The 24,084-nt window shown below is 36.6% G+C and overlaps 1 protein-coding gene across 2 annotated transcripts in view; it reads left to right on the top strand.

Moving 5' to 3' along the window:
• ME1 (malic enzyme 1) overlaps nt 1-24,084 on the top strand; it is a 164,305-nt gene that overhangs the window by 70,440 nt on the left and 69,781 nt on the right. For both annotated transcript variants that reach the window (XM_027887801.1, XM_027887802.1), the window contains exons 5-6: nt 874-1,035; nt 19,755-19,858. In XM_027887801.1, coding sequence (XP_027743602.1) covers nt 874-1,035; nt 19,755-19,858 — 266 coding nt within the window. The remainder of the gene's footprint in view (nt 1-873; nt 1,036-19,754; nt 19,859-24,084) is intronic.

The raw sequence follows: 24,084 nt of genomic DNA, 5'->3' as shown, positions 1-24,084 counted from the left end.
TCCTCCTGCTCAAGCAAGGTCAGCCAGGATAGGGCTATGTCCAATCTTTGGGGTTTTGAGTATCTCTCCAAGAGTGAAGACTCTACAAGATCTCTTGGCAAACTGTTCTAGTGTTTGAGTTAATAATTCTCCATTTATGATGCCTGATGAGCTCTCTCACAAGAAATAATAAATTTCCAACTAAAACGCCTTGTCACGGAGTATGACAAGGAGATTTTTGTGTTTTCAGCTGCTTGCTGTACTGAGCACTTCTGTCCTTTACTATGATAAATCCTTCTGTATAGCACAGACAGTTTTTTGGGGTTTACTACGTTATTGTATTTTTGTCAAAGAAAATACTTGCTTCCTCATATGCATATGTTTGATGGAGTTATGTTATTTGTTCAAGGGAAGAAATACATCTTCGAAAGGTAAGAGCCAGGTGATTGTAGACATCGCTGTCAAAGGCCGGGAGGAGTGGCTGGCTCTGGTTCTTCTGAGAACAGACATGACAAAACCCAGGAGTCTGGAGTTCTTCTTTTTTAGTGGATAACTTCCTTTCCCTTCCTATTCTGTTTTCATACTGTTGACAGAAAAATGGAAGAGGGAACAATTCCAGTTCCCTTGTAATGTAATACTAAGTAGCTCTTTTGTGTATTCTTAACAGTTTTATATGAAAGTCCCATTTACAGTGAAGCAAGGGTTTAAAATAGTGTAACAAAACCACAGTAAAATACAATAAAACAATTCTGTGCCTTGTCTGTAGTATTGATTTGTTTGTACCTGCTAGAATTTCTGAATGAAAATTAAAAAATGATGGTAAGAAAATAAAGGAATACTTAGTGCATACAATCAAAGAAGTGGCTTTTACAGTGTTTTTATTTCTTCCTCCAGGCTATTGTGGTGACTGATGGAGAACGTATTCTTGGTCTTGGAGACCTCGGCTGTTATGGAATGGGCATTCCTGTTGGTAAACTGGCACTTTATACGGCATGTGGAGGAGTAAAACCCCATGAGTGTCTACCAGTGATGTTGGATGTGGGAACAGATAATGAGGTAAATCCTTTTCTGAAGTGTAGTAAATATTAAGTGTGCATGTCTGTGTGCTTCGGTTTTAAATTCGTTATAGTTATAAAAAGCATTGTAATGCTATAAATTTTCCCCAGAAGAGGTCTTAGTGCTTCAAGTGTGTGGACCTTACCCTCTTTACCTTGGCCTCCCATTTGTGTGAAATGCAGATATTTAAAGTTGTTGAAAATTGGCTCTTTGCTTTCCAGTGCTTCTGGGATTACTAGTTAATTACTTGGCTGCTGTCCTTCCTTCTTTTTTTTTTTTTGTCTGAAAAACTTGAAGACTACAAATATTGACAAATTAAAAAAAAAATCTGCAGTATCATTATGCTTTTGTAGAAGTAAACACATGTTCTCCTATAAATAATGCAAGTGTTACACGTTATGTGTGATAAATGTATCAAAGGTTTATTTGTATTATAGCTAAATAAAATATTCCTGTACTAGTAAATTTAGCTGGGGCTTCTAGATTGTTGGATTGGGTGTGTGCATCTTCAGCTTTATACACACACATCCACCCCTACCCCACTGGGATAATTTAGACAATACATCATTAAAGCATTACTGAACCAGAAATGCCTGCTACCCTTTCTCCCTGTCCCCCCAGAAACTCCCTCTAAAAGCAGACAGAGTTACTTGTGAGATGTATCTGAACACTGTAGCATGTAGCCATATCAAATCATATACGTAAGTCTCATTTGCTATAAAATGGTTTTATTCCTGTTTTGAGCAGCTGGGCCAGTTATGTAATCTATCATTTGATGTTTCTAGGCAGTTAATTGCATCAGCTACTTCTTATACTTCAGTAGGCTTTGCATTTGGCTTTTATGATTGTGTTTCATTGTACTTTTTAATTTTTCATACAATATTATTTTCTTGAAATTTGTTGTCAAACATCTTTAAATACACAGACCAATAGCAAAACGGGCTTACCCACACTAGTAGCCTCACTTTTATGTCACTGTTCTTGTGACTAAACAATGAGGTCAGTGTGTATGAGAGAGTGGCACCCATAAAGTATTACAAGGTGCATAAAATTTGCGTGAGGTAGAGTTTGTTGATGTTCTGGAATATTCCCATTCTGATCAGGAGATTACCTTTTGTGTTTTTCAATTTGGAATATGGCTTCTTGTCTTAGGACCATAGGGAATGAGCTCTGCTCATTCAATGTAGTCTGCTCTTGGGTTATGAACAGGTGGGACTTCGTTACTGTACCCCTTGACTGATGAGACTACATGGGCTTGATAATATTCATTAATGGAAGCTTGGATGTAGTTCCCAGGCTACTTTAGTCAAAGTCAGGAAACCTGGGGCACCAAGTCCCTTAATTTCTTCCAAACCCCTTCCTCTCACCCAGTAGCACATCCCTGTTCCCTCCTTAACACTTGTGTTCATGTAACCTGGTGGTGAGTCACTGCAGAAAACTGAAATGACTGAAAAGTCTTCACATTTTGCTAGCTAAGCTAATTATATAAGGTCAAGCTGCTGTGGAATTGCACTACAATTCCTTATCTTAAAATCTAAACTTCTTGGATAAATAACTGTATTTTCATGCTATATTTTCTTAGTCTAGCCAGTATTTTCCATAATAAAACACAGTAGAAATCACTCTCACAACTTGAGCGCATATAAATAATAATTATGCTGAACATATTTTTTGAAATGTGCAGATGTTTTCCATTTAGATTAGTTCCTTCTCCACTCTGCGGGGGCCTCACTGCTTTAAAAGAAGTTTTAAAATATGTACTTTTGGCAACTATAATGTGGAGGTGCACAACCTGCAAATTCTCCAGAAAGATTAAGTCTTACGCTAAAGCAGATTGCAAAAAACTGTAAGATTTTACAAGTTCTCATCCTGGATTACTTCTTTGTATACAGGACTCAAAACAGTAACTTTGAGGAGCAATTCACTCAATTTTAGATGATTATTAAAATCCTTGTTGCTGTTAATTTTCAGCTGAGGTATTTTTGGCTGGGGTATTGTCCTGCTACTCATAAAACCAAAGAAAGAAAACAAAAGGAAATAAAGCATTTTTATACATTTGTGTAGATAATAGGCAAGAGAAATGGAAAGTGCTTATTTATGGGTAAAAATTGACCTAATAGAAAGTCTCGTGTCACCAAATTAGTAAAGTGCTCCATGTAATCTATGTAGGACTGAGTGTCCAAAAGAAGAAGTGTTGACTGCTGCTAAAAATAATATGCCTGTTTTGGAAATTATTGAAAAATTGGAGGCAAGTAATTATTGAGGGACATTTTTTCCAAAGCATTTAAAATGTTATTTGAATTACTGTTAGTTACTTACTACAAACTGTGATAATCTCACTAAAGGTTGTGCCTTACCCAGTAGCCACATGTTTTTTAGATGTGAGGGTGGTGCTTCTTTAGGTGGGATTTCAATCCAATTAAAATATACTCAGGCACCAGTCTCATTGCTGATAGGAAATTGTTGTTGGAAATCCTGAGGTGATGTGATCTCGGAATCCGGAGTGTTCGTCTAATGTTGTAGAGCTATGTGTTAAATCACCTTGAAATGGTTAAAGAAACAGACTGTAGAAGAAAAAGGAATAGTTGCCAAGGTACAAACAGCTGTAACTTAATGGAAACCTACCCAAAACACATGTTCTCAGCACTGGAAATGGGATGGTTTAAGAACGATGAAAATAATCAAGGTGGATCAAGGGGAAGCATTTAAACATTAAAATGTGAGTGATGATTGTTTTCTACTTAAAAGATTCTATTAAACTCTTACAAAACAATGTTGAGGCAAGCCTGTAGATTAAAAGTCAGCCTGGCTTACAGGGATGTGAAAACTGGCAGTTTAATAAAACCAAATAAACAGCAAAACCTAATAATAGAAACCAAGTTCAGAAACTGTGTTTATAGGCAGTAAAAAAGCAAAAGACACTGAAGAAAAGCAACCTAGTGAAAATAGTTATGAATAATAAGAATGAGATTTTTTGTTGTTCCTGATGTTTTTCCTTAATGGTGGTACATGTGGAAGTATCCGAATGTCACTATAAATGTAGTAGTAGATAATTTTTAAATGTCAGTTTTATCTGTCTTGGCAAGAAGTCTTATTTTCCATTGTATTAACAGCAAATGAATATGTTGAACAAAAGCTTTTAAAGTTTGTCAAGATCCTTAAATCAGAATGTCCAAATAAGGCTTTGGCCAGTTCTTTTTTTAAAAACTCTGGTAAAAGCTTTTTGTACCATGCTGAGTTGGGTGGGGAGGAAAAACTAGCTCAGGCAGATTGGATTAAAAGTAAGGCTCTTATTTAAAATACAGTGTTCCTGGTCTGATGTGAGCTTACAGATTTTGGATTGACACTTATTTTTTACCTTTATAAGACATTTTGAATTCATAGTGTTTCTTTTAACTAGACCAATGGAAAAAAAAAAAAAACAAGCCTCCTATGTTACTGGAGAAAATGCAATTTAAAATCTATATTTCTGTGAGGAATAATAAAATACTTGTGGGTTTATGGTATCTCAGGGTTGTTTTTTTTTCAGCTCTGCTATGCTTAATATCTTTATCAATTTCTGTTGTTTAAGGGTCACAAAAGAGACATGGTTTAGTTAAAGTACTATTATCCAGCCAGAGCAGGAATGAAATCTAGGAAGATTGATGACTTGTGTTATATAGAAGTCAAACCAGTGGTGCAAGAGTTTCTTCTGACCATAAAAATCTTAATCTAATACTGGATTGCTTAGCAGAGGAATGAAAACTGTGTTTATTTGGTATCTTAGAAGAGAAGCTCTGACAAGTTCATGGCTGCCATAGCAGTTCTAAACTTAATGTGTAAATTCAACACTGGCAATGACCAGTTGTGGAAGCTTTGGAAAGATTGTGTGTTAGCATTTTAACGTAAACCATTTACAATGAATTTCAGTCTAACTGGAAAGCGTTCAACTCTTTTAGACAGTACCTTCACACAGTGTTAAAAGGCCAAGACAACTCTTATTGAAAGGACTTCTTACTCTAGGCAGTTTTTAGCAGAAGGCATCTTGGTGTTCTGAGCACCAGGACAGTGCCACACGCTGGCCATCAGGACCAGAAGTCACTCCAGACGCAGCTGTGGTGGATGCAAGGAAACTGGGCACACAAACATTCTCTTGCCCTGTGTAGACATAGTTAAGTAGCTGACTGGTCACATATATATGCCCTTAATGTAGTGATGAGTCGTGATGGTCAGTTCGCTTTTTTAAAATGTATCTCTGTACTGGTTTCTATTTGTGTAACTATTGGTCTCTCCTCCCCAGTAAGAAGTAGCGAGAGATAGGAGGAGAGAAAATTACCTCAGCTTGTGCCAGGGGAGCTTTCGATTGGATATTAGGAAACAGTTTCTTCACAGAAAGGGTTGCCAAGCATTGATACAGGCTGCTCAGGGAGGTGGTTGAGTCACCATTCCTGAAGGTATTTAAGAGTTATGTAGTTGTGGTGCATAGGGACATAATTTAGTGGTGGACTTGGCTGTGCTGGGTTAATTTGGACTTAATGATCTTAAAAGGTCTTTTCCAACCTAAGCAACTCTATGGTTCTAAGTACTGAAAAGTGCACAAGAGAAAGAAATATGCAGGGCAGCTCCTAGGGCAGCTGCTCCTCCATCTGTGACACTTCAGGGATTTGTGGGCTGCTATTTCAAGTTGTTTCCTGCATGCTTGCCTTAGAATATTTTTTCCCTTAACCTACTAAAATATTGAAACACAGAAATATGATGGTTCTCACAGTTGCCCTAAATAGGTCAATGACTGTGACTGACTGGCAATTCTGATTCCTCTGTAAGGAATGGCAGGCTTCCGTGGTGGAATATGGAATCCAGAAGAGCTGAGGTGCAAATTCAGGCTCAGTTCTTCAGCTTGTTCTAGTTAGCTTTCTGCATTTCACCAGAATATTTCCAATTGTCATAAGAACTGGTACCAGCTTTCTAAGATTCATATTCTTGAAGAATACCCACCTATGAATGCACAAATGAAATCTGTTGAGAAAACAGAAACAAACCTGCTTTTATTGTTCATATTCCAACCAAAATAGAATCCTGGGCAGTAGAAAACTGAGTGTAGAGGCAACCTGCTATTTTGTACCTTGTCAATCTAAATATATAAATATATCAAACAAATAATGTAAATTGTGTACAGCCACAGGGATTTCTAAATAAAAGACGGTCACAATTTGCATTCATGTGTAGAGTAGTGGCACTTTTACACTTTGTTTTGGTGTAGTAAATATGTACTGGAATTGTTATGCTCTGATTTTAAAAAGGTCCTTTTGCCTTTCTGTTGAATGATTATCATTAGAACTAGAGACAGCATTTCAGTGACAGTTTTGCTGTAAAATAGTAGTAATATTTCCTGAATTCTATTAATGGAGATTGGTCTTGTCTATATAAAAATGATCTATTTTTGTATCTGGTGCATATATGAGAACCACATTTCAAAGTTATATTCTCTACTGTGTTCCCTAGTAGTTTTGATTGTTTCTGCAATACAAATGACACTATGTGTGATCAAAACAGAAGGTTTCTAGATGCATAGCTTTTCATTTAGGTATGTTAAAATGTTATGGACCAAATTACCCTGGTTGATGAAAAGAGGCTTTTTTTTCATGCTCCACAAAACAGTCAGGCCAAGAAAGGTGCTCAAAGGTAATTCTGTGGCCCAGAATTCCATGCTGAGTTCCAGGCAAGAAAAGTTGTAAAACTATTGGTGAAGTGGATCTTCTGGGGTTTTTATCTTTTGACTGCTGCCTGTCCATGTCAGTCTGGTAGGAGGTAATTGCACTTCCTTCACCAGTTAAGTTCTACTTTATAAGTGGATTTTTTTTCCCTCTTAGATCTTGCTGCTAGATCCTTCCTTGGTAGCACATGGACAGCTATTGAACAAAGGAGAAAATACATGAATATTCATTTTTCTTCTGCTTTTCCTGCTTCCAGTTGGCAAGTAAATAGTGTGATTGGATATTATTTTTCCTAGAGTCCATACCATGAGTAATTTTTTCTGTTTTCTTTTCACTGTTCAGAAGTGCTGAAAAGTAAAGTAATTTCTGAATTTACAACTCTGTCTAGCCCATTATGCAGATTAAAAAAACACACAGTATTTTATTTTGTTGGAATTGGTAGTCTCCTTCTAAATCTATTAAGTTATTTGAAGTGGACTGAACACATTTTAGAAGAGGGAATGGACTAGTGCATCTGTTTTTATACATGCGCATTCTAAAATTGGGAGCATTTAGTGTCATCTTTCCAGGGTGTTTCAAAAGATTCCACCTCTAAAATAAATATGGCATCACCAATCACTCCTAAATATTCTTTATTTAAACAACAGGAACACCTGAAGCTGTGCCAGCACACATATTACACTTGCAGACTAAGGAATGAGCTGGGAAAGGGATGGTGCTTACAGGAGTCACCATTTCCCCTCAGTGCAGGGACTGGTGGGGGGTGTGTTTGTGGATTGCAAAGATCTCACATCTCTTTCTTCAGTTCTTTCCTTTTCTGGCTCTTCAATGCTTTTCTTGAATACTTACAATATGTCTTCTAATACATTTACAACTTGAAAATTTCAAAAGTTATTTTTACTCAGTGTTTTAACTCAGATGGGTTGAGAATTTGCGAGTGTAGTAATAAACCTAGATTTACCCAAGATACTGAAGTTTGCAGTGTGTTTCAATCTTTTAAAGACTGCCTTTTGAAGAATCTTTGAGTTTGTCTTCTATTTTGTCCCTAGTCTTCTGCAGTTTTTTTTATTTGCTGTTTCTTCTGTATCTCCTGCCTTGGTTATATTAAACCTTTAGTAGAAGACTGTGTATAAACATCTTGTTCTTCCTAGAGGATGCATTCTACTAGTGAGAATCAAGAGAGCAGAAATACAAAACATTGCCTACTCCCCCTTTTATGAAGTAATTGTATACAAAGGGGAACAGCATTCCCCACCGTATTTATAGCTGCTAAAAGTTCTGACTTATTTGCAAATGCAGAAGATCATTTGCTATTCTTTACCATGGTGTTCCCAGGGGAGTGTATTGCATCACCTCCGTTTTTTTCATTTGGCTGCTTTTCCCATGTTTTTTTAGGCATAGATCAGCAGCTATGAGTACCAGCACTTTTTCCAATAAAACTCGAATATAAATGGGCTTGGCTTTTAAACATTTTTTTTTAAATATTTTTCTCAGTTTCATAGTATTGCAGCATTTTGTTTAATGCTACATTCATTTGCTATTTACTATAACACTAGAAAACTTTCTGTCTTTACGTTACTACTATTATAATGCTTGTCTCCTTTTGCCCTAATAGGGGGATGAAAAATACCTTGATCTGCATTTCCTCTCAATAGCAAAAATACTTACAGTCCTTTTTAAATAAATAAAAAAACAGTGAAGAGATTTTTTTTTTCATTCAGTTGTTTTAGTACAAATAAATTAAAGGAGACTTTCAAGTTCATATTATCTTTTTAATATGTATATCATATAAAATAATGTATTGTTATATATTTAGTGCCAGACTTACATCCATCATGATTCTGTATTGCCTTTGCTTAAAGTTCTCTTATTCTTTCATAAAATACCAGAGATTAGTGTTTGCAATCTTCTTGTAACCATCCAGCCTTTCCATGATGCCTCTGTAATCAACCCAAACCCAGACTTTTCAAGTGTAACCACTTAGGCAGCAATGTGTTTTCCTGGCTTTTTTTAAATCTTTCCCATGCTTAAGATTCAGTGGAATGGCCAATTATAATCTTGTGTTTGAATCAGTGGTCTTGAGAGTCTGGGTCCTGTTCACCAAGTTTGGTAAGCTCAGAATGACTGAAAAAGAGATGCAGAGCTTGACAGTCAGATGAACCTAAACTAATCCTCCTTGGCAAATTTTATGAAGAGCAACAGACGTTGTAGAGGAGCTGTGCCAAATTTGTTAAATGAATTGTGTTTTAAAATGTTCTTAAATCTATTGTTTTACCTGTTGACTATAAAAAGAACCTGGACTAGATGTATCCAGAAAAGATTCTTAAGTTACCTAACATGAATTCATACTCAGTTTGCACTTCAGTTACCTCTGTCTGCATCTGGCATGTGGTTACTATGTGGCTTGGGAGATTTCTACAGAGGACTTATGTCAACCTTGTGTTAAACAAACCCTTATTATCTTTGAGAAGTGTCATTCTACTGCTCTTTGAGAAATACCATCCTACCGCTTAGTGCATGAGAAGACCTCAGCAATTGTCTGCTACTTTTGACCCATTGTCATGCTTTGTCATTTTGGCTAGGAATATATGGTATTCTTTTTCCGAGATTGTTAATTTATTTTTGTGAAATTTGCTATTATGAATATTTCTTTTGTGAAGTGTTCCATTTCATTAGAGCATTGGAAATGGGACAACATCAGGTGGGGCTTCAGATTTCCACATCTGCCAAACAGAATTTTGGCAATGATTTTTAAGACCTGAAAAGTTGAAGATGGGAGGATTTTAGCAGAAAGAACATAGATGGTGACCCAGGATTTAAGTTTCAGTTTCAACTGGCATTAGAAAGAATGAGCTGTGTACTGATATTACTGGCAGTTCTGTCAGTCCACTTAATTTCTTCTTACTTCACTTTTAAGCACAAGGGGATCTGTGAAAGAGGGCAGAAATGAATATCTGGAAATGCTTATTTTGGATAGCAAGCATGAATATCCACAGACCAAACTGATGGCAGACCTTATTTCAAGATATATTAGGCATTTCCAGTTCTTCATGCTCAGAAGGCAACAACAGATAGTGTTTGTTTTGGTTGGCTTTCATGTAACTGCCAGCTATCAGCCTCCTCAGCACTTTCACAGGCAATGGAGAAGGCAAGAGAAGGAGTAAGCATAAATATAGCTGCTATCACAAAAGGTAGGATAATGTGCATCATTTATGACTCCACAGAAGACAGCTTAGTGTCTGGGGCAAAGCATGTCACCTATTAATCACGAAGATGTTCTTACAAATGTTGACCTTGCATTAGCAGGTCTACTTTGTGCACAGAATTACTTTTTCCTTTTTTTCTTTTGGTGATAGGACAAATACATAGCTGAGATGCCAGCACTGAAATAATATCAACATACTTTTTTTCTTAATTGCCAGTCAGTCAAAGGAACGCTGTTGATGTGACTTGTTGATGTAGGATGAGGTCCATTTGGCTCTACTAAAGAAAATAGCTGATTGTCAGCACAGTAGACAGGGATGTCAGAGCCAAAGATATTTTGATGAAGGACCATGTGGAAGTAGCTTATGGAAGTAAATGAAATAGATATAAGTTTAATACAACTGAAAAGAGGTCACAACAAGTGCTAGAGATTTATAGTTACATATGAATTGAAAAGAAATCAAAACAAAATATCAGAACTGTTGGTATAGAAATGAGATGTATTGGTAACCTAGAACAAGATTTTCAGTTTTGTAAATGGTGTCTGTTGATATGGTAAAATTCTGTTCAATGGACTGAAAACACTTGTGCTGTCATAATGTGGGAGCTGATACAATAATAGCAAAATCCTCTTTATTAATAGAATATTAAAGATTAATTAAAAAACCTTTGAGAGTTTTTTTACAATTTATATTGTCTTTGTCATTTATCACATGAAGCAAGATTATTAAGATAGCATTCTTCTGAATATTGTTAGTTACTAACATTGTTATAGTTAGTTAAAACTGCACTGATGCCATCTTCTTTACTCTTCTCTGATTCACTTGTTCGTGGTATGTTTTTTGCTTTTGATTTTTTTTTCCTTAATTTTTGTCTGATTTTGAAAACTGGATGACTCCTTACATGCAGACATTTCTGCTGCCTATCCTAAACTAAAGTGCATGAAAATAAAAGGAATGATATGTGTTTGTTGCATCACAAAAATGATATAGGAAAGTTTGATGTATTTACAGTGTTTGAATCACATCAAGCATCTGTATCTTGTCATACTGTCTTGATTAAGCTAAAAAAATAATTTATTAGGATAGCAACATTCCTGCTTACTTTGCAGGAAAAAAAAATCTCCAACTTCTGTAAAGCATTACACTGAAGATAGACTTGTTTTTCGGGTACTGTGTAGGCTACTATGAGAAATATTTGGACTTTTCCTAAAAGTTCCTACTGTTTTGCCACCTTCTGTGATTTATTATGAGCTCTTACTGCTGTACTCTCAAGTAGGTTTTAGCATGTCATCCCTCAGATGAGACTGAGAGCAATAAACTTTTGAAAGTTTGGTTGTGATTACCTATTTCTATAGCTTCCAGTTCCCATTATCTCTCAGCTGTATTTCAAAATGTAGCATTGAGGGTATTTTTAAATGTTTCTTGATGTGTGACAGAACACACGATGGAGATTTTAGGCATGTAACTGCTGGGGTTCATGGAGAAGAAATAATAGTCATTAACTGTATGGGGTGTGTGGAAGGTCAGTTGTGTTGGGAGCTTAATGGTTCATCTGAGCCTTTTCTGTGATTCGGTAAAAGCTTTTATTTCTCATATTTCTTTACTTTCTGATTATTATTTGTATGTTAAAATATTAGTGATTACATGCAGCATAATGTGCTGAAGTCCTAAACAATGTTGGATCCTTCAGGACTATTGTTTTCTCAATAGGCAAATGATTAAGTTTTTCAAGAAATGCCACTGGCATTCAGACAACCATTTGTTTTCAGTTTTACTGTGTAAAAGAGTTATGCATGCTAAAATTGTGTCTGATGAAATGTTCCTCTGAAACCATGGTTCTGAGTGTCTTCCAACTTCCAACTCAAATTACAGGCATTTGTGGAATTGGCATTATCCCTATCCCTGCAGACAGATGTTAACATCAGGAGAAATCTCTCAGATTGTTAAACATAATGCAGAGTATTTATCTTGCTGATTTTTTTTTCCCCCTTAAAATACACAATGAATTAGGTCTCTCTATTCTCCTTACTAACTCTACTAAATATGGTTCTGGCAGCCAATTGTGTCACAGAATCCTTTAGGTTTGAAAAGACCTTTAAGATCATTGAGTCTCACTGTTATCCCAGCACTGCCAAATCCACCACTAAACTGTGTCCCTAAGTGCCACATCTACATGGCTTTTAAATATCTCCAGGGCTGGTGACTCAACTACTTCGCTGGGCAGTGTGTTCCAGTGCTTGACAACCCTTTCTGTGAAGAAGCTTCTGTATTCTACCCGTGGTGACAGTGCCCTATTCATAAACAGCGTGCTGTTATTTTTGGATTGCCACAAGTAACACAGAAAATGGATCTTTCTCTACTTTTCCTTTTGTATAAATTAAAAAAATTCCAAGATTAGAAGTTATTTCCCCTTCCTCCTGGTAATCTTGTGTCTTATTTATGACCTGCTTGGTATAGCTGCTACTTGATGTAGGAGTTTAAATGTTGATTTAAAAGAAGGACTTGATGCATCCATGTGGTGGTGGTACACAAACATGGTACTAGGAGAAGAACGCTAGTGCTATAAGGATCAGTTTAACAAGGAATTTATGATTTTAGTTTTGAAACTAACTTTACAAGAATATGTCAGCACAATTTTATGTTTACAATTGAAATCTTTTTAGTTTTTCATTTTCTAGTATGAAAAACTGTCAAACTAGCTAGCTTTGAAGGTGGGTTGTTTTGGTTTTTTTTCCTTAAATTACAGTACTTTCGTAAGCAACTTAAATCCAGTCCTTAGGAAAATGCCTGCTTTTCTCCTTATGAACAGTGCATCACCTGTGCTGCAGATTCAGTGATGGCTGTTCTTTGATAGTTACTTCTGATAGTTTCTAGAAGTTAAACTGGTTGAAAATAATCAATGTAATCTGATTGACCTGAAAAAAAGAGGTTCCAATGGCATTTAGATTTCAGGGAAATACCATTATTTTTTTGCTTTATCTGTTGGCTAGCAAAGTTGTAGTTGAGGTATGCTTCACTACTCAGCCATTCCCAGGTCTTTCCTAACTGAAACTGCCACGAAGAACAAGGTGAATAGAACAGTGTTTTTCTAGATTGTCCAATTAGGTTTACTGCAAGAATTTTCTTAATAGCAATGGTAACTTGCTGAAAAAGCTTTGTCATTGTTGTGTGAATCTGCTATACTGTACACCAGAAAGGTGAGCAGGTGGAAAAAAAGCCAAATTGCTCTAATCTTGCACCTGATGTTGGGTGTATTATTGCTTTTAAAAATTTTTAGGTTTTAGTATTCAATATCAGGTATGGCAATATATACAGCTAGCCTAGCTACACTATCTGTACTTGTAATTTTTAGAGCCAATCAAGAAAAGAACTTAAAGTCTCCCTGTGAATTCCAGGTTGTTTGGAATGGAAAAATCATAAAGGAATGCACAGCAGCCTTCTGAAAAATCGAGCGCACCTTGCTGCTGCCACTTTCTGTCTTTGTGTTTTGCACTTGGTGCTCCCTTGCTAATGATGGCTCAGACAGCTTGTGCAATTTTGCGTATCTTAGGTGTGAGCCCTTCTGGTGCCCTGACAAGGGTTGGAGGGAGCGTGCAGTGCGAGAGGTCTGGAGGGCTGGCGCCCACTGGGCACACAGCCCAGTGTCTGCCCGCAGCCCGTGCACACTGGGGCCTTTATGCAGTGCCACATCCATGTGCCGGAAACATCCCACAGAATGTCCTTGGCACGGCCTGGCTTTGTGCAGTCTTCTTGCTCAGGGACAGTCTGTGGTAATTTCGTAGCGTGTTACAAGATTCCTGCATGAAGCATTCTTTCCAGCCATTAGAGGGATTTTTATTTTGCTGTTAAAAGTTTGCTGGAGCTGACGGTTTTTCAGCATGGTAAAGCTGTCTGCGTGCGTGAGAAATAACCAGAGTATAAGCAACAGGGTTTAGTGAGTATTTAAAGCTACAACTAGTAATTCCTCTTCAGGTTAAGAAATGAATAAGCTTCCTGAGCAGAAGCAAGCACAGGATCTAAAGGTCACACTGACAACTTATACAACCTTATGAAAGTAAAGAACAAGTTGAATTGAATAAATGAAGCCTTCAAGGAGAAATAACTGAAAATGTGTAGTCTAGGTGTGCAAAACTGTAGTATCACTATGCATGTATGAAAGAGAATATATTTTCTGTTTTTTTAACATAAACTTAAATTCTTTTTAAACAGACTTTGAAATACCATAACTTCTTTTCTGTTACATTAGAATATTGCTTCAACAGAATATTAATAAATGTTTATATTTTGAACTGTCTCAAAAATTCACAATATTCTTCAGGAATAGTTTTACTCCATGGAAGTTGTTCCCTTCAAGCACTATACTCAGGATTGATGACAAAGAAACACTGTGAGTGTATTATCTTTTAAACTTGTGGCTATTTCAAGTCTAGAATTTTGTCTGAACAGACAGTGGATGATTTTCAGTGATGTTTCTAGGGTTACAGATGGGAAAATATTAATTATAGTAGAGTTGTTGTCTGCATACACTGCTATCTTTGCCTCTCAAGTACTGGCAGCCACTTGGTTTTGGCAAGGTGAACACAGCTGGGATCAACTTTTTAAACTCATGTCCAATGTGTGGGGATTTTCCTCTTTTATTTATAGCTAGAATGACCCATTGTGATACCCCTTTTTTGGCCTCCCATTTTGGGACCTTTTGTGACATCCTGCCCTATGGAAGTTCCTATGGAGGAAACTGAGGTGCAAAGAGAGCTACTGCTCTGTGCACCTGTGCCTGTCTGTTGGGCATGTCCAGATGAAGTGTTAGCTGAGACTCCCAAAGATGAGGTCTCCTTCTTTTGGGGAGACTGAGAGGATAAGGCCTCCTTTTTCCTATGCAAGAAAAGTCTGGTGTTAAGATAGCAGGGGCCATGATCTCTTCTTAGTAAGTATGCCATGGGGCTGGTGTAGTTCAAAGAAAACAAAATTTTTAAAAAATCTTTAGCTCTCTCATTATGAAACTTCTTTTTGCAAAGTATTCTACACCCTCAAACCCAATTAATAGCATTCAACTCATCCAAAATTCACTTAGCGTTTGGAAACACAGAATCTGTTACATGTTTTAAGGGCATCATCCTGCATTTCAGACTTCAAAATAAGCTTATTCTAAGAAAAGAAAGGCTTCCTAGTCTAATATAAATTGAAATCATATACACTCTTTCTAATGCCATGAAAAACACTTTGCAGCTGTAAGCTGTTCTTGAAGGACAGAAAATTGTGATTCAGCATGTTAGTGCTTACAAACCAAAAATTTAAATGAACGCAGATTGATTACTGGGTAATGAGTACTGATAGAAGCTGAAGCAAGTCCAAAACATTGGCTTTGTTGCTAGCTGGCTAACTCTTCTATTGGAAAAAGTTTCACATCAAGGGAAATTTCAGTCTTGTGGAACACAAAACAAAAAAAGGTTTGAAATGTCCAACTTTCCTGGAGAATAGAAATTCCACTGTGCTCACCAGCCCTTCCCCAACCTGTGAAAACTGAGACAAGAAGAAGGTTACAGAAAGAATTTACAGTGTATTAACATAAGAAAATATTAACACTTGAAAAAGCAGCAGTATTCCCTTAGTTTTCTTGGTAACTGCGTGCCCTGTTAGACCAGTCATACTCTGAAATGTGTTTAATTTCTGGCTTATGGCATGTCTTTGTCCCAAAGCTTCAGATGTCCCACACAAGTGTAGTTCTCCTTTAACTTTATAGCTGTGGCTCTAATGCAAATCATCATTTTCCATTGTAGAACAGCTGGAGGGTTTTGACATTTTAATGGTGTGCAGATAGTTTTTGCTCTGAAGCCTTACCATACACCAAACTCTGTCTAGGTGACACTGATTGGTTCTGAACACTGTCTGCTGCCATCTTTGTCAGTGGAAAGGCTCAGTGTCTTCAGCTCCAGTTTTCCTTGAAGCTGTTCACTAAAATGTACCTGTTCCAAGGAAATGTCTCAGTCTCCTGAGACATTTCAGATATAGATGACATTTCAGTGTGTTTGTGCTCAAGTGATGAAATATTTAAGTGTGCAATTTTCTGTTTCTCTCTGGTTTGGCTTTTGGAGATAAATTAGAGCCAGGTGCACAGCTCAAGCCTTGCTTGAACTTTGATTCTTTGCTGGTCAGGTGGTATAAATGGCTTGCCTTTTTCTTAAAACCCCAAAGGTCAATGAGGTTTTAATTCGCTCAGGTGGTGCTTCAAAGAACTCATTATTTTATACAGATAATTCTAAATAGCTGTATATGATATTTCCACTACCAGAACTTCCATATTTCTGTTAAAGTTTGAATGTAGCACACCAGTGAACCTAAATGTCTCAGAACTTTTTTTTTTAGCCTTAGAATAAGTGTGTCTAAAAATGAAATGGCACTAACCATTTCAGTATCATGTAATATGCATAACAAACCCACTAAACTGAAAAAAGCAGAGTTATGTTTTGAAGGACATTTGATTTCCAAAAGAACAAAACAAAGTCTAAGCTTTGACAACAAGCTGGGGGACAAAAGAAACCAAAGTCATCGAGGAGAAGTACCTAATCATCGTGTCAGCTTGACATTCTCGATTGTAGGATGGAACTTTTTTTCTGTAATCTGTTTTGAAAACCATGAAATAGTCGATAGCAAATGTTAATTTCTCAAGATGTGTGAACCCTCTAAAAAAACCAAGTACCATGGACCCGGTTTGCATGGTGTTGACCTGAATAAAGGGATAATGTGCTTAAGCAGCTTATTCATTCTTCAGTGCCCTTTGGAAAGGGAGCGGCTCCACAATGGTTTGCCACTCAGGGCTCAGACGTGACCACTGTTCTTTTCACTTTCTGAATGTTTCATTCTTTTGTCTCCACCCAGGGTTTCTTCGTACGTTGTTCCAAACAAGGCTCTAAAGGAACTTTTTGGGGCTATTTCTTGTCAAACTGTAACGTTTGTTAAGCAAAATGCACTGAGCTGTAAAGGAATTTTGAACTCTTGAGTATATAGCTGGCCAAGCTTTTCATCAGTGATGTGTCCCTGAATTAATTGTTTCTACTTGTGAGACTTCCCAGGCTAGAGGTTTAAACATACTCCAGAAACTCTGTAATAATTGTTTTAAATACTCCACATTAAATTTCAGCATCAAAGTTATGTGAATAAACTCAAGCTGTGGTCTTACGAAGGGAGCTGCTTTGAAGTTCTGAGTTTTAGTGTTGACTATAGATTTAAATGCTCACAGACACGAGAGATGCAAAAAGAAAGTAGCAAAAGGAGCGTAAGAGCCTATGTTTCAAAGCTGACCCATGTCTTGTTTAACACTTTCTGAGCAGAGTAACTGTAATGCCTGTTTCTCTTGAACTTTCACAGAATCACTGCCCATCTGATCTGGCTTCTTGAAGGAATCAGCCTGACAGTCTGGCTGCAAAGTGCTGTGGAAACATCTTCAGAATTTAAAAAATAAAGGGACTAAAGATTTTTTTTTTTATTTCATTTTAAACATTGTTTTACAAAATGAGAAAAAAAAAATGAGAGAACTGACATCGCTTAATAAAAAACTTGTGGAAGCTCTTAGAAAAGAGCAAATCAATTTAGGAAGAAGAATTATGGGAGCTGGAAAGGGATTAAGGTATTTACAGTGAATTGGACAGTGGAACATGCAGTATGTTTGCACAGGACATGAACTGGCATGGAAAGCTGGGGCAATGGGATTTTAGAAATGAAATGTCTGTTTCTGAGTCCTACTGGGATGTTCTTGTCAGAGGCTCCTGGGGCTTGGCAGTTTTTTCCAACTTTGTGTGCTCAGTCTGGTCGGAAGCAATGGGCTCTCCAAATTTACCTGAAGTTTACACATTGCTAAACAGTTCATTTACATTTCCTGTGAATTTATCTCCCAGAGATAAAAAATTATCCTTGATGTTTCAGATTTTCCTGAGATCATTTTAAATAACTAGGCAAACTCAAAATCAAAATGAAAAACTAATTCCAGAAATAGTTATTGACAACAAAGTTTGAAATGATTATATAAGAAAAGAAGACTGTACAAAAGGGTCAATTACTTAGAAAGATATCAGATCAAATTCTTGCCTGCATTTTCCCTGCAGTATCTGAATTTGATTTTGCTACTAGAATACTTACAATAATGTAAATTTTCAGGTAAAGTTATTTCAGAAAAAAAATATACTACTTAAGCATGAATGCTACAATGAGTTGGTGAAGGGAATAAATAAAGCACAGAGTACTGACTTCACCTTCATTTACAAAGTAATTTTAATGTTGAGCTTTATTAATTGTCAATTCAAAAAGTTGAATTAATAACTTCTGAAAAGCTGTAAGTAACATGTTAGAAACTGTTTTGAATTGGTGATGAATTTAGCAATGGTTTCAGAAAATTCCGCTTTTAAGCCGGCTTGATGTTTAATAACATTCTAATCCTATATCTTTACTTTTTTGTGGAAGTGAAGAGAAAAGTGAGGGAGAGACAAACATTTCTATCAAACCTGTAGGTCTGGGTCAGGGTACCTTCAGGGGATGCAGAATACTACCAGAGGTTTTAAGTTTCATACTGATTCAAATCAATCTTTATTGGGACTTCTGACCCAGAAGATTTTTCAGTTCTGCAATATAGAAAAGCTGGGAGTGCAGTTTAGGCATTTCTCTAAAATCTCATTTCTGATTCTCTGGCTGAGGCAGGCTGGGAAAGCTTTCCAGCCTTTTTGCTTCATGTTGCGTGCTGAAGGCTTTCTCTTGGAAGGAGGGGCTGTCTGTATTTTTCTTTACAATGTTTTTCTAGTTTAAGTTGGTGTGCAACAAATTTCTGCAGCTGTTGTTGGGTTTCCAAATTGATTTTGAATGAAAAATGTTTAGTCCAGCTTCTGACCGATTCTGCGATCTGTTTGGGCATGTGTAGGAGCATTGCACACTACCTACATTGGCAAAATTAGCTTATTCATTCTCAGAGGCATGGGAGAAATAATATCAGAGTGTATCTGAGTTTCTGGGAGAACCAGTGAAAGTATGAGTTCACTGGGGAATTGCGGTAGCTGAAGTGGATTGTCAAAAGCGATTGCAAAACACTTTATGCACATTTTGTAATTTGTAAGTTATAATTTGGAAATATATCAGACCAAACCAGGACCTTCTAGTAGTGAAAACATGGAATAATTCAGGCTTGGTGTTTTTATGGACCTGGGAGAAAGTCTGTATCATAAATCTAAAGAAAGAAAAAGTACAAGATATAAACATAGGCAAATTCAGAAATCTTATCCAACTAATAGAACATGGATAATTGAAATGGAGAATGCTGTAATCAAACTGATAACCTAAAAAGCATGGAAGGAAAAGTTCAAAGGCTTGTTTATATTTTGGCATATTGAATTTTAGAAAGCAGCACACTTTCCAAGCATCAGCTCATCAACAGAGTTGAAATGATGGGCTCTGGGAGAGATTGTGGAACATGATGATGGAAGTAAAGACAATGCCTTTTTTGAAATGTCAGCACACAGTCAGGATATAAAGGAAAAATATAAAAGTACCAACTAAAACATTAAAAGATACTTTTGAAACCTGACTTCCTAGAGTAAACTTTTTCACTTGGAAGCTATACGCTTCCTTTGAGACGAAGGTATCCCTTTTCTTAGATACAAAACAGTGTTTCTTTAATCTCTTTATGTTTCTTCAGTTTTATGTAGACATGGGTAAGTGGATTTGTACTTCATATGCTTGGGTTAATCTTCAAACACTGTATTGTTCTCCCCTTCTTATTAAATAAGAGTGTAGTATTGTAACTAACTGTTGTAACAGCTCAAACTTTTTTTTTTTACAGACATTGTTGAAAGATCCTTTGTATATTGGGCTGAGACACAAGAGAATTAGAGGTCAAGCCTATGATGATCTTCTTGATGAATTCATGGAAGCTGTGACTTCAAGGTAAGTGGTGTATCTGTGCTGGTCCTTGATGAATTCCCTGTGAACTTCATCTTGCCAGAAATAAAGGTCGGTAGCTTAAGAAAGGAAGACAGAGTTGTTAAGTTCCAAATAATTTTTATTTTGAGCATAGGTTTTTATGAGTTTATACCTGCCTTAACTATTTACCTTGAATATTGCAGATACATGAATTCACCGTTTGAGTGAAAAAACTCATCTTGAGATGAGAGAACTCATTTTTCAAACTTCTTTTTCAAGATTTGGATTGCTAAGTATTTGCCTAAAAATTCTTTATGCATAGTACTGTGCCTACATGATCTTCTTTGTCTCTGTGATTTCATATGTGAGATGTCACCAGCCCTAAAGAAGATCTCATACTTGGCAACGACTGCCTCTGCTCCCTCCAGAACCCCAACAGGACTAAGCTTTCAATGTTTTAATTTTAAATGTTATGGTATGGACCAATACGAAGTCAGCTCTTTCACTTGCTTCTTTTTTCCTACACAGAAAGTAGTTAAATATATTATTAGACCGTGATCCGTAAAATGGATCTCATTACATGTCAAATAAAGTTTGTTCATATTTTCCTTGTTTGTTAAAATATTTGTAGTTCTAGCCTTGCATTCAATGTATATACCTAAAACGGCTCACATCCCAAGATCCTTAGCAGAATATGTTTTCTGCATCTGCATCCCAAAGCTGAGGCTGAACTGTGGAACTGGAAATACTTTCCAGCTCTTCAGTCGTGCCTTGTGCCCCTCAACATTCTGACTCCATGTTGTGACTTTACCTCAACATGCAAACCCTCTGTTTTCCCTGACTTGGTTGCTGCGCAAAACAAACTTGGCCAAGCAGGAGGTATTAATTTCCATGCCTGAAACACATATTCCTTTATGTATTACTATACTCTTCCCCATCATCCCCAGTTATCTGCCACTCCCTTGTTGATGATATTCCTATGAAAGTTGCTAGTTTGGCTCTACCCTGTAACATGTTTCCTCTTTTGCTGAATATTCCATTTCAGATAAAATTGATGCACCTTTCTAATAGATTCACCTCCCTAAAAGAAGGTTTAGAGCATTAAGAAATTGCTCTGCGGTCTGTGTTTTGGGAATCTCTAACATAATGCATTCCCTAACTCACCCTTTCTTTAAAATGAACCACCATTCTTCATACTGAAGGAAATCATCAGTCAAGCAGAAGATTATCTCAGTAATGCTTTAAGGTCTGGTTGACATGTTCTTTTTACTTAAATGTCTTTAAAGTTCTGTAATTTTGGGCAATTTTGAGCACTTTGTGTGTGCTTGACCTTCTGAAAGATCACTTTGTTCTCAGCTAAATCTCTCAAGGTCAGCAATGGTGTAATTTATTTCATGTTTGAAGTGGGGCACTTAAAAATTATAATTCAGACTTGGTGTGGTTTACTTATGAACTGTGTTGGCTGTAGTGTGACATCTATTTTGATTATGATACTTGTTTTCTAAGGTGATGGGAAAAGTGATGTAGTTAAGTCAAAATCTAGTCCATTTGCTTAATAATTTCATATGTTCCTAAATTTGAATTTGTGTTTAATGTACTGCTGGCAGACTCAGCACTTGCAGCTAATTCTGGCATAGCAGGTCTGACTGTTGAAGATGCAGGTCATGATTCCCTTGCCAGTCATTGTGGTGATCTAGGTAATTGTATACTTTGGTTAAATAACAGTTATTTTTTCCTTGTGAAAGTTTCTATTATGTTTTTCCTCTTTTCGCTTTTCTTAGCCTTCTACTGGCTGTTTCACTGAAGGAGTATTTGCTTTGCTAATCTTAGATGCGTGTTTGGTCTGTTAAATTTTAGGTTAGTCATATTTATAGTTAGTTATTGCCATAGTGCTCCAAAAGAAGCTTTCTTAATTAGCATTGCCTAATCAATTCCTGGAATGGAAGAAGTTCTGCAGAAATCTGTTGTATTTTCAGTCCATCTCCAAGACATACATAACCATGAACGTTCTAAAGCACAAGGCTGTCATATATTTTTAATAAGTCTAAGTTAAAGACACGGTGATGACAGATATTTTCAAGTTGGAAAACTATGTGAAATACCTACTTTAGATCTTTTTCACCTCCATAATTCTCCAGAGAGGCCAAATGCTATTAGAAGTGAGAGCCAGATTTTAGCAGCACTGCCTGGGAGCTACAAGGAGTAGGCAGCTGTACAGGGCGGTGCACTTTGTACAGGCTTTTCATTATCTTCCAGGGAATTTTCCTAGACAGGAACATCATCTTGATTGATTGTTAGATTTTGAAAAACCTAGATTTTTATAAGCTGTTGCAGCATAATTTATAGTGTTTCATGTTGAAACGTCACCTTAATACAGTAAATGCCATAATGTTTAATAAAGAAAATGCTTTATAAAAAGGTATAGTTTCATCAACTGTAATACTTCCCTCTTCTCAGCCTCCACTGTTATTCACCTGCAGAAAGATCTTCTTATGAAACAAAATTATTTATAGAAGAGTCTGGATTAAAAAAAAAACAAAGCAAAAAGCAAACCAACAAACCCACAACCTAAACTATCCATTACTAAAAGATTTTGGAACAGTATCTAGTGCACTATCATGGCAGAATGGAACTAGTACATTGTGATTTTTCCCAGATGTGGGAAGGCAGAAGCATATGGAAAGTATCTGGATTTCTCTTGACATGAATCCAGTGAACAGCTTTTATTTATTTACTTATGTATACATTTATCTGTTTATTTATTTATTACCAGTGCCAGCAGCTGCTCTCTCTGAGGGGCATGTACTGTAATTCCTCTGGACATTACCAGGTGTTTCTTGCCCTTGTGTCAGTGTGGTAATTTAGGGGAACAGGAATATTCTAAATGGAAAGAATGTTTTGCTACATAAGGTAAAAAATGGACAGTTGTCTCCATCAGTGAAGAACATAAACTGGAATTCAGAAACATTTGTTAAGTTCCTATACAAACAAGTAAATTTTTCCAAATTACAAGTTGTTCTTAAATATCTGTGTTTACAGAGGAAACTCTGAGAGAAGGGATTTCTAAACAGCACTTTGGTAGCTGGTATTGATCTACCAAGGCCTCCTGTGTAACCAGAGAAAATAAATTTATGTTCTTATTCCAGTTCTTCTTTCTTCCCTACTTGACTGTGATGATGCAAAGAGAAATATATCAATTACCAAGAGGTATTCATGTACAGTAGTGAAGGGGTTATGGAAATGCTTGAGGGGAAAATATGTAGAATGGAGATGGAACAAGAAATTATAGAAGAGGAAAAAAATAGCTTTTCAATAAGAGGGACTTGAATTGTCTAATGCAAGAAATAGATTTAAAGGGGATGGAATTTTTTTTTCCATATTTCAAATGATATTTCATTTTCACAAATCTGGTAAAAATAACTCCACCCTCAACCCCTCCAAAAAATGTCAGAGCAGGGAAGAACAGCATCGTACCAGCTTGCTTTCTGCTGCAAGTCGTCTCCAGTGGAAGCTGTTGTACATTGGGCAGGGACAATACTGACTTGCACCTCTGGCCTGTGAAAAGATAGAAAACTTAGAAAATGGAAAGAATCTGACAGAATTCCTGTAGTTTGTTTCCTTGCCTACCTACCACAGCCCCAAGGAGCTGGGTGGAATTATTATTCTGTTGTGAGCTAAACCCCGTGGATTTGCGTTGTGTAAAAGAAACCCTGTATCACTGAAATAATCTTTCTGTGTGTGTGATGGTAAGTTTTCAGTTTCACTTCAAGATGCAAATAATAGTTGTGGACCCTTGAAAAGTAATACCATGTGTTGTCTACATTCTCTTCTGTAATCATATTTTGATTAAATCCTTCCCTGCTCTTTTTATATGCTGTGCTTTTCTCACGTTTGTGAGTTATAAACCAAGCTGCTGACAATTGTAATTCACTATGTTCCATCCTAAATTACCATGATGTAGTCATTATTCCTCATTTGGCTGATTACATTATTCACAGATGGTAGCAGTGTTTCATTTCACTTCGTGTGTTACTTTAAAACAGCGTTTAATGGTAAATATGGCTTAGCTAGCTTTGAGAACAACTGTAAAAGCAACGTATCCACAAAATACAAAAATCTTTTAATAGATGCTTTCATTTAGTAGATTGCATTAGAATATAGTTCGATTTGTGAATAAATAAATTCAAACAGCCCTTACTTTTGGTGAGAGAATGTACTAGTGGGAAGTCAACTTAAAAGGTGCATCATTA

This window comes from Empidonax traillii, unplaced genomic scaffold (genome assembly GCF_003031625.1).
Source record: "Empidonax traillii isolate 1590-97213 ecotype Southwest subspecies unplaced genomic scaffold, ASM303162v1 scaffold222:size850627, whole genome shotgun sequence".
NCBI lineage: Eukaryota > Metazoa > Chordata > Aves > Passeriformes > Tyrannidae > Empidonax > Empidonax traillii.
The sequence above is the reverse complement of the archived record's forward strand: the minus strand, read 5'-3'. Positions and strand labels throughout refer to the sequence as shown.